General features: G+C 36.6%; 1 protein-coding gene across 2 annotated transcripts in view; it reads left to right on the forward strand.

Moving 5' to 3' along the window:
- The window catches only part of PHF3 (PHD finger protein 3), a 97,001-nt gene that overhangs the window by 12,930 nt on the left and 65,451 nt on the right, over nt 1-18,620 (forward strand). The window contains exon 2 of one of the 2 annotated variants that reach the window (XM_081093642.1): nt 495-763. The exons of the other annotated variant lie outside the window; for it this stretch is intronic. Coding sequence (XP_080949768.1) covers nt 520-763 — 244 coding nt within the window. The 5' untranslated portion in view covers nt 495-519. The remainder of the gene's footprint in view (nt 1-494; nt 764-18,620) is intronic. 2 annotated transcript variants of the gene reach the window in all.

Genomic DNA, 18,620 nt, shown 5'->3' on the forward strand with positions numbered 1-18,620 from the left:
CTATATTATCGTTCTTTAAATGCTTTGTAAATAAAACAAGGCTATTTTACAGTTTTAATATGTATGGGACAATAAATTATTTGACTTTAGCTGTTTCATATGGACTTATTGTAAAGCCAATGTCTTATTCTTAATTTATGGAAAGATTATGGTTGAAAACATGATTTTTATGGTTTAAGCCTTGTAGTTCTTTCAAATATGTGAAATTAATGGAGTATGTACATAGTGTTGTTTTTTTTTTCTTTTCTAAAAGTGAGTAAACATTTAATAGGGTTTCTGGTACAATGATATTCTACATGCATGATGAAGAAACATTTAGTAACGATTCATTCTACATATCCAAATGTATATTGGAAACAGTGAGGATTTTTTTTTTTTTTTAACAATTCAATTCAAGTGTGTTCTTAGACTCAGAACTATTAAAATAATTTGGTTTTAGGTGATTATCAATTGGTAGCTTTATTTCTTATGGTATTTTTTTTGTCTTTCTATAGGGTTGAAAGACACACAGAAGTCTTCATGGATATAGTTGATACATTTAATCATTTAATTCCTACTGAACACTTAGATGATGCCCTATTTCTAGGATCCAACCTGGAGAATGAAGTCTGTGAGGATTTTAGTACAAGTCAAAATGTCTTAGAGGACTCGCTGAAGAACATGCTCAGCGATAAGGATCCTATGCTAGGATCTGCAAGTAACCAGTTCTGTTTGCCTGTTTTGGATAGCAATGATCCCAATTTCCAGATGCCTTGTTCAACAGGTAATTCTTAACTTTTTTTTTTTTTTTTTTTTTTTTTTTTAGTCTGCAATTTAAAATAAAAAGAATTTTTAGCAGCATTTTTTTTCCTTTTTCTTTTTTTGATGAGGGCAGTGAATTTAGGGTTCTTTCCTTTGAATTTAGATATTCTAGGCATCAGAATTAGAATTTAAACTAAATTTCCTTCTAAGGAGTGTGGAGTTATTTTCGAGGATATTATGGATATAGATAGGGCAACCATATAATTTTATCATCCTAAGTGGGACACTGAGAATTATAGGGGATGCTGTTAATAATTATTTCATGACAACAGGTGTAATTAGGATTTTGCCTAGCAAATTGGGACATGACCCTAGGCTTGCTGGAGTCAAGGGGAACAGCTGAATTGACCTTTCTGTTGCCCTTTCCAGCCTTTCAAGTTCAATATTGTCTGCTCCTATCAGATCTTTTGATATTTTTACAAGTACCTCAGAACCAAAGAAAGAACTCTAGACCTGTGCTATCTAACATAGTAACTACTAGCCACATTTAACTATTAATCACTTGAAATGACTCTGTTCCTAATTGAGATGTGCTGTTAAATGCATACCATATTTTAAAAACTCAATATGAAAAAAAGAATGTAAAATATTTCATCAAAAATTTTTAATGTTGAGGTGATATTTTGAATAATTTTTGTTAAATAAGATTTTAAAATTCATTTCACCTTTAAAATATATTTTTAATAATAACTTTTTAAATATATATTTTTTGATTTCAGAGAGAAAGGGAGTAGGAGAGAGATTGAGAGAGAATCATTGATCGCCTGCCTCCTACACATCTCCCACTGGAGATAAAGCCCACAACCGGGCCTGTGGAACAAACCATGACCTGGTTCATAGGTCAATGCTCAACTACTGAGCCATGCCAGTGGGTTCACCTTATTTTAAAATTTTATTTTTGTTTTTAAAGTGGTTACTTGAAAATTTAAAATGAAATATGTGGCTTACATTACATTTCTGTTGGCCAGCACTGCTCTAGGATCTCTATGTAGTTGAAGTCAATGAAAGATTGAGGAAAGTAACTTTCTGTAGGGCTAAACTAATTCTCAAAAAGAAATTATTTTGGAGCTAATATTAATATGTGGAAAAATATATAGATTTTCTTACATAGTGCAAAGAGAATATTACAACAAACTTCGGTGCAATTAACCTATCCTTTAAGCTAGAATTAGATAAGGGAAATCAGCTTCAGATGGAGAAGTTAGGCCTTCCCTTCACTGTTCCCTAGAGTAGTTCAGAGGTTTAGGTTGTGTTGGTCTATTTTTCAGTGACTCTAGACTTCCTCTGCATTACAGTTTTTCAGTATATTTTTTCATTTTCCTTTAACTTTTTCTACTTAATATAATAATACTTAAAGTTTTGGATTAGGTGGCCTGCTATTTATCCATAAATTTATCAGATAACTCTGCCTAAAGACCTCGACATTTTGGCTAACTAGGAATCTTTTCATTCTGACTACTGTATCTTTTGAATTGCTTGCTAATGATGTATCTCTGAATTATATACATTGTTTGTGTTATTGCATAGGCTTACATTGTTTTGTTGTATTCTAAATGTTTTAAAGCTGTAAAAAATTTGTTTTATGTATATGCATTGTTCAAGTTTTTTACTTTGGTTCCTGTGTCAGTACAGTATATTGAATTATCTTTATTGTCAAGTACTTTTGACAATGTTTGATTGTATGTACAAAATTTCAGTTTAGTCCAAATTAAGTAAAAACATTTATTGAGTACTTCAGTGCTTGTTACTGGGAATGCAGTAATCCACAAAGATGCTATACTAGGCCTTGAATTGGCAAGTATAACATCCCCTAGACTTATTTACTTAAGAATTTCAGCCCTTTAGTAATATTGGTATTCCTACATGCAATCCTTTTTTTTTTTTTTTCCTTTTTCTTCAGTTTTGGTGAACATTTTCTTTTGCTTATAGAATACTTTGAACATCTTTATTCACATGCTTAAACTTTTTTTGAGGTATGATTATTATTTGTTTGTGATTTTATTATTTTGTAAACTTTAACTTTTTATTTGAGTTTTAAGTAAAATTATTTAAATATTTTATTTTAAATTTGTTTGCTACAATTATTTATTTTGGTTCCGAACAGACTGTTTCTATTAATATATGTGTAGTACATGTTTTTAAGATATACAAGGGAATATGTGGGGGGAAACTTAAGGTAAAGTTTTTCTGTCTTGAATTATTTAGATTTCATTGTGCCATCAGGCAGGGGATTTATCTTGATTGCTTCAGAATTTGTGTTGCCCATTGGGATATTTGGTTCAGTAAAAGGCTTATATATTTTCTAATGATAGCAAAGTGGAATACATGAAAAAGTTTTTCTTTTAAAATCTGTTTTGAAATAATAGATTAAAGAGCATTGCAAAGAAGAAATTTTATTGTAAATTATTTACTGAAAACCCAATGTGGGCAACTTGTACAATTTTCAGATAGTCAGAAACTACTTCAGTTTTTGCCATATGACACAGTTCTTACCTGTATGTTTATATTTGGATCTATAGGTTTTTACTAATGGTCTTAACTGAAGCTTATCAGGGAAATGACCCTATCGGTATTTCTCAGGCCAACAAAAGCTACAGATTATGGTTATTTGGTAACATTGGTTTTGGTAGTGCTAAACTCTTATATCTTGTTCTCTATGCTGAACCAGGTTGGTTTGCTCTAATTGTTAAAGATCAGTATTTTGGTTGGCATAGTTGAGTGGTTTGCATTATATTTAAGCTGTCTCCAAAAATCATAGAAGGCACTTTAAAGTTTAAAAATAGGAAAGAAAAAGGGAAGATTATGTCTAGTGTTCTGTCATATGCACAAAAGTTAGGATACTAATTGTTAAACTCTCCAAAGCAGCGGTCACCAACCGGTGGTCCGTGGACCACGTCCGAAAGGTTGGCTACTGCTGCTGTAAAGTGTTTCTTTAACTACAGTGTTTGCATATGGTTTTTATTTTATTGGAGTGACGCTGGTTAACCATATTATACAGGTTTCAGGTGCCCAATTCCACATCACATCATCTGTACACTGTGTATTGTGTGCTCATCACCCCAAGTCAGGTCTTCTTCCATCACGATTTATCCCCCCTATCCCTCCTGCCACCACACTGTTAAATATGGTATTTTTTTGGATTTGCCCAGTAATACATTTTAAAAAAACTCCAAGTGAGGAAAATCATTACGTGTGAGAGAAATATTTGATCTTGATGATAAAATCAATTATTAGTGTTTTTAAAAAAATCCTGGTATCCTTAAAATGAAAATTAGATTTTCCCAGGTATTATGTTCAAGATACCAAATATATTGTGTATATACACTACTTGAGGAATGTATTCAAAGTCATTATAATGGTGTTTGAAAACCTGGCATTATAGGGTCATGAAGAAACAAATGTGTTCCCTTTTTACATAAATAGCTATGATTCATAAATGTGAAATAAGTCTTGCATTTATGATCTATTTCTTTATATGATATATTGAAAATAAATGTCCAGTAACTATAATTTGATTTGTTGCATTAAGACCAGGAAGACACACTGTAGATATAAGGATATTCAGAGCAGCCTTTCATTTAAAAGCACTTGTAGGTATTGCATCCTTTAATGAAAACCAAGATGTCCTTTCCAAGCTACATCGGGCTTGCAAAGTTATCATTCACTAAATTAAAAAATTATAGCCCTTTTGTAGCATGGATTTTAGAGGTTAAATACATAAAAAAGTCATGGAATTCTTACAGTATCTTGGCATATTTGTTAAATGTTGACTCATTGTGTATTTAAGTGTAAAGGAAACTGTGCTAGCATGCATATATAATAGTTGTTTTCTTATCGTGAATGACATTGGTAATATATGACATCAGGCAGTGTTATTTAATAAGGATTTTAGCACGTGCTGCTTCCTTCCGAGCAAAGTATTGTAATAGCATGTTACAAGTTTCTCGGTAGTAGTGTGATATGGTCCTTTTATTAGTACACAGATTTTGTTTTAAATATTTTTATTGATTTCAGAGAGGAAGGAAGAGGGAGAGAGATAGAAACATCAATGACGAGAAAGAATCATCCATCGGCTACCTTCTGCAGGCTCCCTACTGGGGATCGAGTCAGCAATCTGGGCAAGTGCCGTGACTGGGAAATGAACCGTGATCTCCTGGTTCATAGGTTGACACTGAACTACTGAGCCACACTGGCTGGGCTGACACACAAATTTTTAATCTTTAATCATAGATCTATAGCTTGGGGCTTTATCATTTGAGGCAGATTTCATTTGTAATATTGGAAAAATTATATTGTACTTGTTCTGGAGAAATGATTAGTGTCCTTAGTGTATCACTGAGATTTGTTTGAAAGGTGTTTACAAGTTTTTATAGCTTCATACTTCTCTTGGACAGTATTTCAAGACAGTGCATTGAACTAACCACAGTGGCCCTCTAGTCCAAAAAATTCATGTTTTCAGAATTATTCTTATTTGTACTTTATTTGTGGGGGGGGGGGGGAGCAAACTTTTTGTACAAATTAATTACAGATAATGGATCTAACTGCACATTATTTTGAGTGGTATCTCATTTAAAATTTTTTTTTAACTTCTGAGCTTCAGTGAACCTCTTGTGCCATTGTTCTTATTTTTGAGAATTGCATTTGAACAAGAAAATACAAACAATATATGTAAAGTAGTCATGCAAATGAGATGAAAATATATTGGTTAAGACAGTGTATACTCTTTTTTTTTAATTGATTTTTTTTTTTTTTTACAGAGAGAAAGGGAGAGGGATAAAGAGTTAGAAACATCAATGAGAGAGAAACATTGATCAGTGCCTCTTGCACACTCCCTACTGGGGATGTGTCCGCAACTGAGGTACATGCCCCTGACCGGAATTGAACCTGTGACCCTTGAGTCCGCAGGCTGACGCTCTATCCACTGAGCCAAACCGGCTAGGGCTGACAGTGTATACTCTTAATTGAGTGTTAGAGAAGAGTAACTGATTAGCCTTTTAAGAACATGCATAGCCTCTAAGAATAAAACTATTTCTGTAAGGTTGATGATTAATATTAAATAATCATTTTGAGTTATACTTAAAGGGATTTTGGTGAAAGTGGAGTATGTTTAGAAGAGAACAAACAGAAAAGAGAGGCAAGATTCAAAATGTAGCAGTTAGGGGGAGACAAAGTTTGACTAAAAGAAACTTGGAATTCACCCCGAATAGAATGATAGTTCCCTGTGGGAATATGGGATTTAATCTTTTGCTGGGTATGACCCTCTAGCCTGGGTTGTTTCATTGGGAATTAGGTATCAGATCCACATACCTCATTTTATTGCGATTCACAGGTGTTGTGTTGCTTTTTTTTTTTTTTTAATTACAAATTTAAGACATCCTCTGCCAGCAAAAAGATGACAGCTCGTTTATTGCAAAACACACAAGGAAAGGAAAAATGTAGGGCCAGGTAGTAGAATCAGAAGTTAAGATAGTAAAATATTTGCTGCAGTTGGGACACAATTTTGGCTTTCAGATTTCTAGCAGTAATTGTGTGAAAGTCCAACATTCCACAGTGAAACATTAGTGTCCTTGAAGTAAAAATAAAAACAAAATCGGTGCCCAGGAAAAGGAAAACTATTTCTGACACTAAAATCAGAAATGATGTGTGATATAATAAAGGAAAATCCTTAACATGCTTTTAATGAACTGGGCATTTTTTCTATAATCTCTCTCAATATGCATCACAGTACACACATATTACAGGGCTAGTATAATGGTTTGGCCCAATCACAGGTTAGATTTTAAGTCACTTTTTTGTTGTTGTTAACCCGTTGAGTGCCAACCAATATCCTAGGAACTATGCTAAAATTGCCAAGGCATTTTTGCGGATTTTACAGCAGTTTAGGAAAAAAATGAATCGCAAGTAAATGAAGTTACATATTCAAAAACTTCTTTTTCCCCCCAGGTATTTTTTTAATTTTTTTTTAAATTAAATCTTTATTGTTCAGATTATTACATTTGTTCCTCTTTTTTCCCCCCCATAACTCCCCTCCTCCCAGTTCCCACCCCACCCTCCACCCTCACTCCCCACACACTGTCCTCATCCATAGGTGCACTATTTTTGTCCAGTCTCTTCCCGCATCTCCCACATCCCTTTCCCCCCCCAAGAATAGTCAGTCCATTCCCTTTCTATGTCCCTGATTCTATTATAATCACCAGTTCATTCTGTTCACCAGATTATTTATTCACTTGATTTTTAGATTCACTTGTTGATAGATGCATATTTGTTGTTCATAATTTGTATCTTTACCTTTTTCTTCTTCTTCCTCTTCTTAAAGGATACCTTTCAGCATTTCATATAATCCTGGTTTGGTGGTGATGAACTCCTTTAGCTTTTCCTTATCTGTGAAGCTCTTTATCTGACCTTTAATTCTGAATGATAGTTTGCTGGATAAAGTAATCTTGGTTATAGGTTCTTGGTATTCATCACTTTGAATATTTCTTGCCACTCCCTTCTGGCCTGCAAAGTTTCTGTTGAGAAATCAGCTGACAGTCGTATGGGTACTCCCTTGTAGGTAACTGAGTTTCTTTCTCTTGCTGCTTTTAAGATTCTCTCTTTGTCTTCTGCTCTTGGCATTTTAATGATGATGTGTCTTGGTGTGGTCCTCTTTGGATTCCTTTTGTTTGGGGTTCTCCGCGCTTCTTGGACCTGTAAGTCTATTTCTTTCACCAGGTGGGGGAAGTTTTCTGTCATTATTTCTTCAAACAGGTTTTCAATATCTTGCTCGCTCTCTTCTTCTGGCACCCCTATAATTCTGATGTTGGTACGCTTGAAGTTGTCCCAGAGGCTCCTTACACTATCTTCGTATTTTCGGATTCTTTTTTCATTTTGCTTTCCGGTTGGGTGTTTTTTGCTTCTTCGCATTTCAAATCATTGACTTGATTCTTGCGCTCCTCTGGTCTGCTGTTGGGAGTTTGTATAATATTCTTTATTTCAGTCAGTGTATGCTTAATTTCTAGGTGGTTCTTTATCATAACATCGAGGATCTCATTAGATTTCTTGAGGATCTCACTATATTTATCGGCGGTCTCACCAGTCTTTTCGAGGGCCTTAACTAAGTTTATCGGTGGCTTCTAGACAGTTCTTGAGAGACCTTAAAAGTGTGGTTTTGAATGCTATATCCTCCATTTCTGTCGTTTTTGTCCTGTTTCTTTGTTTCCGCATTTTTTATGCTTTCTTGATGCACCCCCTTGTGGTCTTTGTGCGCGGTCTTGTTGTAGTTAAGCCTTGATTGTTGTAGGTAACACTGGGGGGGATTTGACCTCCAGGCCAACTGGCTGTGAGAATCAGCTGTGTCTGCAGTGGGAGAACTTCTGTCCTCTAGGGAGGTGCTAATCTAGCCTTTGCCTAAGGCTATCCCACAAATGCCTCTGTGCAAGGCTTGGGCAGGGCGGGTCCCAGGGGATCAACAGGGCGTGCGAAGCGAGCAGTTATGGCTGCTCTCAGTTCCGTCCCCAGAGGCTCTGCCTCTCAGAGTCCCAGCAAACGCTGCAAACCTCGGAGAGAAAGCTGCCCTCGAGTTCAGACCGATGCCAGACAGTCCGGCTTCTCCCGTTTGAGTCTGGGTCCTCAGAGACTCGCCGGGAACTGGAGCTCAGAGCCTGAGACTCCCTCCTGATTGAAATAGGCAACCGTGCCCTCAGCCACCAGCCCGCTCCACACGCACCTCCGCACCTTTGTATTTTCCGCACTGTGCCTCCTCTGAGTCTCGGTATGCTTTTCTCTTTCCTTCTAGTTGTAGAATTTCCCCTCAGCCAGCCTTCCTGTCGTTCTGGGTGATGTCCGTTCCATCTTTTAGTTGTATTTTTGAAGTGGTTGTGCGAGGCAGCAATCTCTGGTGTTTACCTATGCCGCCATCTTGGTTCCATATTAAAAAACTTAAGAAACCTTTACTACATTTGTTTTCATCTTTGACATATATTGTTTGCTGATTGTATTATAAATACTAGTAGAAAAAAAAATTGCCGCTAGTGCTCCCGGCACTTTGGCAAAAGATAGGAGGAGCCGATCATGCTCCCCGGCACTCTAGGGGTTAATCCTCACCAGTTGATATTTTTTCATTCATTTTTTTTTTTTAAGGGAGTGGAAGGGAGAGGGAGAGGCAGAGAGAGAAACATCAATGTGAGAGAGACTCATCTATTGGTTGTCTCCTGCATGCACTCCAACCAGGGCCAGGGATTGAGCTTGCAACTGAGGTACATGCCCTTGACTGGAATCAAACTCGAGACCCTTCACCCTTCAGTCCACAGGCCAGCACTCTATCCATTGAGCCAAATTGGCTAGGGCTTAAGTTACCTTCCAAACAACTTCCTTGGATATCATTTTCTCCCACCAGATTTTTAAATGTATTGATGTGAAGGTGAGTTTATAATACTGTCTGAGAACTGCTGGGAATGCAGTTTCTCCCCTCACCCCCTTTTCCAACTAAGTGCATAGGTATAAACTTTATAAAGAAATAGTTCTATGTATGGGATTATGTAGATTTAAAGGCTATGATGGGGGCATTTGTTTGGATAGGAGGCTGTTCTGCCCATCCTGAGCAGAGAAGGACAGAGCCATGATTTTCCTGAGAAGATAATTTTGGGACCCTTTGTAATACAGAATTGGTCAGGAGAAGCCTCATAATTTCAGACATAAATGAAGATAATTTTGGCATAGATAAGTTTTGTTTCATAGACCATATTTAAAGTGGCAAAACATTGAGTAAAATTCATAGATTCTATCATGTTTAGTTCCAGTTGACTAATCTTGCTGTTTTCTTCTAGTCGTGGCAGGATTGTGGAATCCCTTGTTCCCATTTTCATCATAATCATTGTCTGGATTCCTTCGGAACTCTTTAAACCAGGTCTTTCTGTTTCTACCCTTTGTACTTTTTACCCATTCCATAATTATTTGTCTTAGTTGGAGAATTTTCTGAAAAGATTTTTGAACTGGAGCTACATTGGTATCCTTAGCTGTCTCTTCTTCCCTAAAGTATCACCTTTCCCTAATTTTGATTTTTTTTATTATAGACTTTATGTCTTTGAGTGCTTCTTGAATGACAAATTACTTGCCAATTATAGTTACATAACAAAAGAGGTAAATTGTCATAGGATGATGAGTTAAAGCAGAGGAATATCCAAAATGATGACATTCTTCTAAGCGTAAATGATCTAATTCCTCTTTTCCTGGTAAAGCTATTTACCTGTAGCCAGACTCTATGATTAGCATGAGGGCACTTTACTAGTTGGGTTGCACAACTGTACTAGGTACCAATCAGAGAACATGTGAATTTGCCCCCTTAAGGTGAGTGGACAGTGGCATGGGATAGTTTAAGAGAGTGAACAATAATTTATAGATATTTTTATTCAAAATTATGTCTGAAACTTATTTGATTATATTCTGTTATTTTATTTTTTAGATCCTCACTTGAGGATTTGTTTTAATTAATCTTTAGAGAGGAGAAAGAAAGAGAGAGAAGGGAGAGAGAGAAAACTTTGATGTGAGAGAGAAACATTGATCAGTTGCCTCTCATATGAGCACTCACTGGGGATGGAACTTGCAACCTAGGTATGTGCCCTGACTAGGAATCAAACCTGCAACCGGGTTTGATTGTGTACTGGACGACGCTCCAATCAACTGAGCCACTGGCCGAGGCATAGTTTGGTTATTTTAGTTTTTAATTTTCTTAAATAGGAGAAACGATACATTTGACAAATCTCATAAGACTACTTTGAAAAACTAGTCTAAAACAAGATTGCTGGCCCTGGCCTGGTAACTCAGTTGCTTAGAGCATTGTCCCGATGATATACCAAGGTTGCAGACTCGATCCCCAGTCAGGGAACATACAAGAATCAGCCAGTGAATGCACAAATAAGTGGAACAACAAACCAATGTTTCTCTTTCTCCCTCACTAAAAAACAAAATAAAATTTAAAAACAAGATTGATATCTGGTTATTGGACTACCACCACCTGATGATGTATTCTAATTACCTGTGTTTTAGAATAGAAAGGCAAAGGTATTTTCCCCCCCCACAAAATTAATGATCATCTGATCATTTTATAGCTGTTATTGGTCAGGAAACACTTTTATTATTTATAAATATAAAATTTATATTTTATAGAGAATACATGTCAGATATTAAAGATACCTTAAATTTTATTAAAGTATTGTTAAGAAACAGCTATGAGTCATTTCTGAAGATATACCAGTATAAGTTTGAAATTTCTCATTAGGAAGGTTAGGAATGGTCATATTTCCAAATTAGCTTTAACATGCTTTTTAAAACCTGTAACTTTGTTGTTTTAGAATTATAATAGAATGAGCCTGACCACTTTGAGTCCTGGTTTTGTACAGAAGTATGAAAGAGAATTGTTTTTAAACCTCTTATCCTGGAACATTTTGAAGTGTGTAATATGCTTGTTTACCATCTTATAGTTTATTTTCTGAGTTCTGTTACCTGTCTACCTCTTCCTTTTTGCCAGCTGAATTCTTTTCAGCTTCATTCTTTATCTGAAAACAAGGTTTTTCCTTTCAGAATTAATTGCTTACTCTATCAGTATACCTCGTCCATGATCTCAGGTCAGCATTTAAGCAAGAAGCTTATCATACTAATATATACCCAATTTAAACTTGACTGATAGATAGTTCTTTAACAGTTCCAGAACTATTTGTATTATTAAAAGAGGATGTTTTCTAATGCAAATGATTGTGCAATTATTGGATGTTCATACATTTTAATAATTATGGAGTAAAAAAGTTTTATGGCCTGGCCAGCATGGCTCAGTGGTTGAGCATCGATCGACTTATGATCCAGGAGGTCCAGGGTTCGATTCCTGGTCAGGGCACATGCTTTGGGTTGCAGGCTTGGTCCCCAATTGGGGAACGTGTAGGAGGCAGCCAATCTATGATTCTTTCTCATCGTAGATGTTTCTATCTCTCCCTTCCCTTCCTCTCTGAAATCAATAAAAGATATTTAAAAAAATTTTTATGGTACCGTATGTGGATAATGGGTAGTCTTTGGGCAGAAAGGCTGAACTATGATTTTGTAATTTGAAAGGCTAGGATTCTTGGTTTGATAATTATTTAATGTGGTACCAATTTGATCAAATGTACTTCTTTTTCATAATCATAGAATATTATTTCATACTAGATGTGCAAAAGTTGATATTTAACTTAATCTTTAAAGTAGTGAATTATTCTACTTTAAAATTCAAAAATAATTTTGGTGTAAAGAAAATTAAGGATCCTTGAGCAAATACTTCCTTGACCTAGGTTTTGATCTTCTATTCCTTTGTCATATTAACCCATACTTTTTCCTCTTCCTGTTTTTTCCCCCAGCTAGTATGAAAAATGAATAATAAAATCTCTATGCCCTTTGCTTTGTTGAGGATGTTGATTAAAAAGAATTCTGATAAAGGAGAGCTGTATCTGTGATTCTTCTGGGATCTCTAGGTTGAGACTGGCTGACTTTCAGTGGGCCGAGAGAAATTTGCTTGTTAATAGGACCCCTTTCCTGTCTAACAGGTGTACTTGCCTTGCAGCCAGAGTTGAATTTTATAATTCCTTGGTGGTTGTTGATTCCTATTGTTACAGAACATTAAGAAAATTAGTTACCTGGATTTCCCTAACCAGACCTAGGTAGTTTCAGCATTTAGGCTGACCCCAGAAATGCTTTCTGTATTCCAGGCTCTTTGTTCTTTTCCTAGTTGGTTGCTGTCATGGATTTGGTTCTCATGGACTGGGTCATCTTTGGCCTAGGATTAGGTTCAGCTGGGAGTGACAGAAAACTCCAGATAACAGTGATGTAACGAAATAAATTTATTTGGCCATGTATTAACTCAAAAAAATAACTGAGAGCTGTTATGGAGCTCCACAGTGTCAGGGACCTAAGCTCCTCTACATGTATGATCCCGATTTCAAGGCTTACTGCATAGTTTGACATGGCTCCTCCAGCTGTCAGGTTGGAATTCTAGTCAATAAAAGAGAAAAGGGGAAAGGGGAAGGGGAAGGTATGTATGCTCCTTCTTTTACCATCATATCCTGAAAGTTGTATGTACCATTTTATCTTATATTCTGTTGGCCATAACTTGTGGCCACATCTAGTAGTTAAGGTGGATTGAAAAGTATAGTCTTTATTTTGGGTGACCATGTAAATAACAAGAATTCTAGTAAATGAGGAAGGATGGCTGAATGGATATTGGTCAACAGCTAACCATCTCAAGCATAGCTTCTGTAGTTTACTCCACGGAGGTTAGGTTAAGATTAGAACCTTTTACGTGGTAAGCGGACCCCAGCTCACAGGTCATCTTGTGAGGTTTGAATACTGGGTTTGTTTTCAGTGCTGATTCTGCTTCACTTGTCAAAAACTTTTCTATGTTCCATATCTATTTTTTACTCCTAGCTAGTGGAACTTGTTTGGGTCTCAGTTTGTAAATTCGGATTTCTGTTCATTGATCATGGTCAGTTGCTCATATTAAAGATATTAAAGGGCCCTGGCCAGTGTGGCTTAGTTGGTTGAGTGTCATCCTGTGCACAAAAGGTCGCTGGTTCAATTCCTGGTCAGGGCATAGGTTCAGTGTGGGGATGGGGTGGTAGTGTGTGTGCGGGAGGCAGCTGACAGATGTTTCTCTGTCACATTGATGTTTCTCTCCTTCTCTCTCCCTCTCTCTTTAAAAATCAATGAAAACATTTAAAAAAATTTAAAGGGAGATTAGATTCTTGTATTGCTTCACCCTGAAGGGGTAGGTGTCAGAATCACTAATTGTGTACCTCAGGCTTCATTTCATTAAGTATATTTATCTTAAGACCTTTTTGAGTACTTATGAGTACTTTTATTTTTAAAAATACTTGTCCTACTGTGCTAATATGTTACTGTCCAATGTAACATACAATAGGCATTTAAAAATAATTAACTATAAAAAAGATTAAAATGATTAGCTATAGATAACGTAAGTGGTATTTACACTTTAAGAATTAATTACAATTGTATAAAAATGTTTTTTGGAGTGCAGTATGATTGGATATACTTATTTATTTTACTTTTTTAAATGCTTTTTTATTTTTTAAAGACTAGTAGGTTTTCTGAATGCATATGTTAAGAATTGACAAATTAGTTTACCAGTTTTTAACATTTGTAGGCACATTTGTGTAATTAAAATTAAGTATGTATTAAAAGCTTAATTTCACAGAAAAGTTTTCTATATGTATTACTGTAATTTTAAATTTATACTGACTAGTAAATTGGTGTATTCACCAATCACCGTGAGTAAACACATGCACACTGCTGGCGTATGCCTTAGCATATGGAACATTGGCCAGTATGCATTTAAACTGCTGCAAAAACTCACCCCACCCCACAACAGAACCAGTTACTGCAGTGTGGTTACATGCTAATCATTCAGCAAACGTTGTTTACATTGGTGATTCTTGGATTTAAATATGTAGACTGTAGTTGTAGATATGTAATATTATGTCAGGAAATTACTACAGTGTTTTTCCAACTTAGGACCTATTCGTCAAAATTGATTAAACATAACAGTAAATTAATTACAAAAAATAACCTGTTAACTTATAAGCAAATTTTGGTTAAAATCATTTAAAAATTAACAGGGTGCTAATTTTTACATGACATACAGACTGGAAATTTTGTCCGCTAAATCCAAAGTCCATTAAATCGAGGTTTGCAAAATTGAGGGTTTATGGTACTTAATTTTTTGTTGTTGTTGTTGTTTTTTAATATATATTTTATTGACTTTTTACAGAGAGGAAGGGAGAGAGATAGAGAGCTAGAAACATCGATGAGAGAGAAACATCGATCAGCTGCCTCCTGCACATCTCCCACTGGGGATATGCCCGCAACCCAGGTACATGCCCTTGACCGGAATCGAACCTGGGACCTTTCAGTCCACAGGCCGACGCTCTATCCACTGAGCCAAACCGGTTTCGGCTATGGTACTTAATTTTTTTTTTTTGAAAATTTCATCTTATTCTGATACAATCTTTTATACATCTGGTTCTAAGTTGAATTTGATTTTAATGTCTGTTGTGGATGAAAAAGATAAACCCAAGAAAGATACATGTATTCAAATAGAAAAAGTTCACTGTAGGTTCTACTAACAAGTCATAAGCCTAGTTTTTTGTTTTATTGAGTATACAAAGTCTGTTATTTGCAGCTACATTGGAACATATCTGCCACCTTTAGTGTGTCTGTTGTTCTTTTACACCAATAGGAAGTCTATGTTTTAAAATATTTACCATTTGAGCTCAAAATTCTCTGAATCTTTTTTTAATATCTCAAGAAAAATGATTTTAAATATAATGTTACATGCAATATCAATTACTCAAGAAAAATGATCTTACATATAATAATATTACATGCAGTAAACATTAATATTTCAAGAATAAAGGGATTTTAAGTATAATAATACCCAAACTGTACTCACATAGTATGATATCACAAAAGTTGTAGGAAATATTAAAAATCTGCAAATAACAGGATTACTTATATTATATTCTAGAATATTCCCCTCCCCTCCCATCCTGTTTTTGTTCATCAGTTCATGTTCATTATATTCCACAAATGAGTGAGATCATATAATATTTACCTTTCTCTGACTGGGTTATTTCACTTAGCATGATTCTTTTAAAGACTCTTTTGTCGAATATGAGTATTGCTACTCCAGCTTTTTTTTCTTTTCCATTTGAATGGAAAAAATTTTTCCATCCCTTCACTTTCATCCTGTGTGTGTCTTTTTTTTTGGGATGGGTCTCTTGTAGACAGCATATACAGTGGGGCCTTGACTTACGAGTTTAATTCGTTCCGTGATGGAGCTCGTAACTCAAATTACTCGTATGTCAAATCAAAAAGTGAACGAGTGAGACACGTGATGCTGGGCTGATGTTGTGGCGTTCACTGTGGCGTTCGCTGTGCCATCTAGCAGTGGGGTATCTGAAGCTGGCTCGTAACCCAAATTTTAGCTTGCAACTCAAAGCAAAAAATTGGCCGAGAGACGACTCGTATCTCGAAAAACTTGTTAGTCAGGACACTCGTAAGTCAAGGCCCCACTGTAGTTGGGTTATGTTTTTGTATCCATTCAGCTACCCTACACCTTTTGATTGCAGCATTTATTTCATTTACATTTAGGGTTATTATTGAGAGGTATTTATTTTTAGCCATTTTAATTTTGTATGGCTAGGTTTCTCTCTCTAATTCTTCTCAGCAGTCCCTTACAGCAATCCCTTTATCATTTCTTGTAATGCTGGCTTGGTGGGGATGAACTGCTTTAGCCTTTTTTCGTCTGGGAAGCTTTTTATTTGACTGCCTATTTTGAATGATAGCCTTGCTGGATATAGTGATCTTGGTCTCTGATCCCTGGTTTCCATTTCCTTAAGTACTTCATGCCATTCCCTTCTGGGCTGTAGAGTTTCTGATGAGGAATCAGGTGTCAGCCTTATGGGAACTCCGTTGTAGGTACCAGTTTTCTTTTCTCTTGCTGCCATTAGATTCTCTTTGTCTTTAATTCTTGGCATTTTAATTATGATGTGTCTGGGCCTGGGTCTGTTTGGGTTCCTCTTGTTTGGGGTTCTCTGTGCCTCTGAACTTGTGTGACTTTTTCCTTTTCTACAGTGGTTCTCAACCTTCCTAATGCCGTGACCCTTTAATACAGTTCTTCATGTTGTGGTGACCCCAAATTTCATTGTTACAAATTGAACATAATTAAAGCATAGTGATTAATCAAAAAAACAATATGCAATTATATATGTGTTTTCCGATGGTCTTAGGCGACCCCTGTGAAAGGATCGTTTGACCCCCACAGGGGTCGCGACCCACAGGTTGAGAACCACTTCTTTACCAGGTTAGGGAAGTTTCCTACCATTATTTCTTCTAACGCCTTCTCTTTTCCTTTCTCCCTTTCTGCCTCTTCTGGCACACCTATTCTAATATTGTTACATTTCACATTGTCCCACAGCTCCCTTAAGCTGTCCTGTTTTTTAATAGTTTTTTTCTTTTTGGTTCTCTAATTGAGTGATATATTCAACTCTTATCTTCTAATTCACTGATTCCTTGGTCCTCAGCTTCCCCTAATCTGCTGTGTATTCCTTCCAATGTGTTCTTTATTTGTGTATGTCATTCTTTATCTCAGACTGTTCTTTTTTCATAGTTGCTATATCTTTTCCATACTGTTGAGCATTTGAGCATCATTACTCTGAGCCTCTGTTTCAGATAAATTTCTTATCTCTGCTTCATTTATCTCTTCTGGAGAATTCACTAGTTCTTTCATTTGGGGGTTGTTTCTTTGTTTCCTCATTTTGGTTGTCTGGGTTTGTGACTATGTTTTAGGTAGATCCTCTACGCCTCTCAATCTCTATTGCAGGACAGTGTTAAAGGTTGTTTCTGACTAATTGGATCAGGCAAAGACTCAAAGCTTCCAGAGACCTTCTCTGACTATGGACTAATAGGATTCCGACTTGAATTGCCCCCAGGCAATCGTCCTCAAGTGTGGAGAGAGTTTTTTTTAACAGGGTGGGGCAGTTGCTTCTGCCTAGAGGTTAATTGTTACTTTTAATCTCTTAAATGGCCAGTAGGGTGTGTTTCCCCCAGGCAAGGCAAATGTCTGTGTGGGAAAGATGTCCTCTGCTGTGTGAGGGAATGACTCAGCCCAGGAAACTTGGGGTATCTGCCTTCTGAGCTCTATCCCCTGAGACCCCAGTCCTGGGTTCTGCTCTCACAGCTCTAGTCCACTTCACCTTCCCTCTGCCACAGCACAAGGTGGGTGGCTCCACAGGGAATTTTTGTGCATTGGCCCTTAAGAGGGTGCCTGAATTTTCAGCTGCCACTCCCTGGCAGGCAATACTCCACTGCTTTTCACAGCCAGATATTATGTGGGTACCCTCCTCAGTTTGGTGCTCTCTGCTGGGGAGCTCAGCTTTGGGATTAGATCCCAGAGTTATCTGTGCCCCCCCCCCCCCCCCCCACACACACACACAGCTGAGCTATCTCTCTGGGACTTCAGTTGCCATCTGTGGGTGCCTGGCCAGCCCTTTCATGCCTCCACCCCTTCTACCAGTCTCTGCGGTTTCACCTTTGGTCCTTGAGTATAAGGGTTCTCTTCTGTGAGTTTTCCATTGATTAATTCAGGAAGCCTTTCCATATTTCAGTTGTAATTCCAGCTTGTTACTGGGAGCATGTTTGTGCAGCATCCTCCTACTCTTCCTCAATTTTTCCACTAAATCTTTTTATTTGGGAAAATTTTAAGTGTCCAGTAAGAGTTTTTATAGGTGCCACATTACATTTTTAGTCACAAACCACAGAATGATGGAAACATTTCTAAGCATAATTTCCTTAGCCCAAATAATTTTTAGAAAAGTTATATTTTTTACTCATTACTAAACTGTCAACTTTGTCTTGAAAGGACAGATTTTAGGGTGCTACTTTTTTTTTTTCTTTTTAAAATGTTTTTATTGATTTCAGAGAGGAAGGGAAAGGGAGAGAGGTAGAAACATCAATGATGAGAATCATTGATCAGTTGCCTCCTGCATGCCCCCCTGCTGGGGATTGATCCCACATCCTGGGCATGTGCCCTCGACTGGGAATCGAGCCGTGACCTCCTGGTTTATAGGTCGATGCTCAGCCACTAAGCCATGCCTGCCAGGCTTGTGTGCATTCCTTTAGTTATGTACATCTCTTTGGGAGAACACCTGCTTAGTGTATACTTAAAGTTTAATGAAAGCTTTTTATGTAAGGGTGTCTGTTAAAATGGTAAATACTTTATTTAGTGGTAATACCTCCCCCCCTCC

This window comes from Myotis nattereri (genome assembly GCF_964212035.1).
Source record: "Myotis nattereri genome assembly, chromosome: 6".
Taxonomy (NCBI): domain Eukaryota; kingdom Metazoa; phylum Chordata; class Mammalia; order Chiroptera; family Vespertilionidae; genus Myotis; species Myotis nattereri.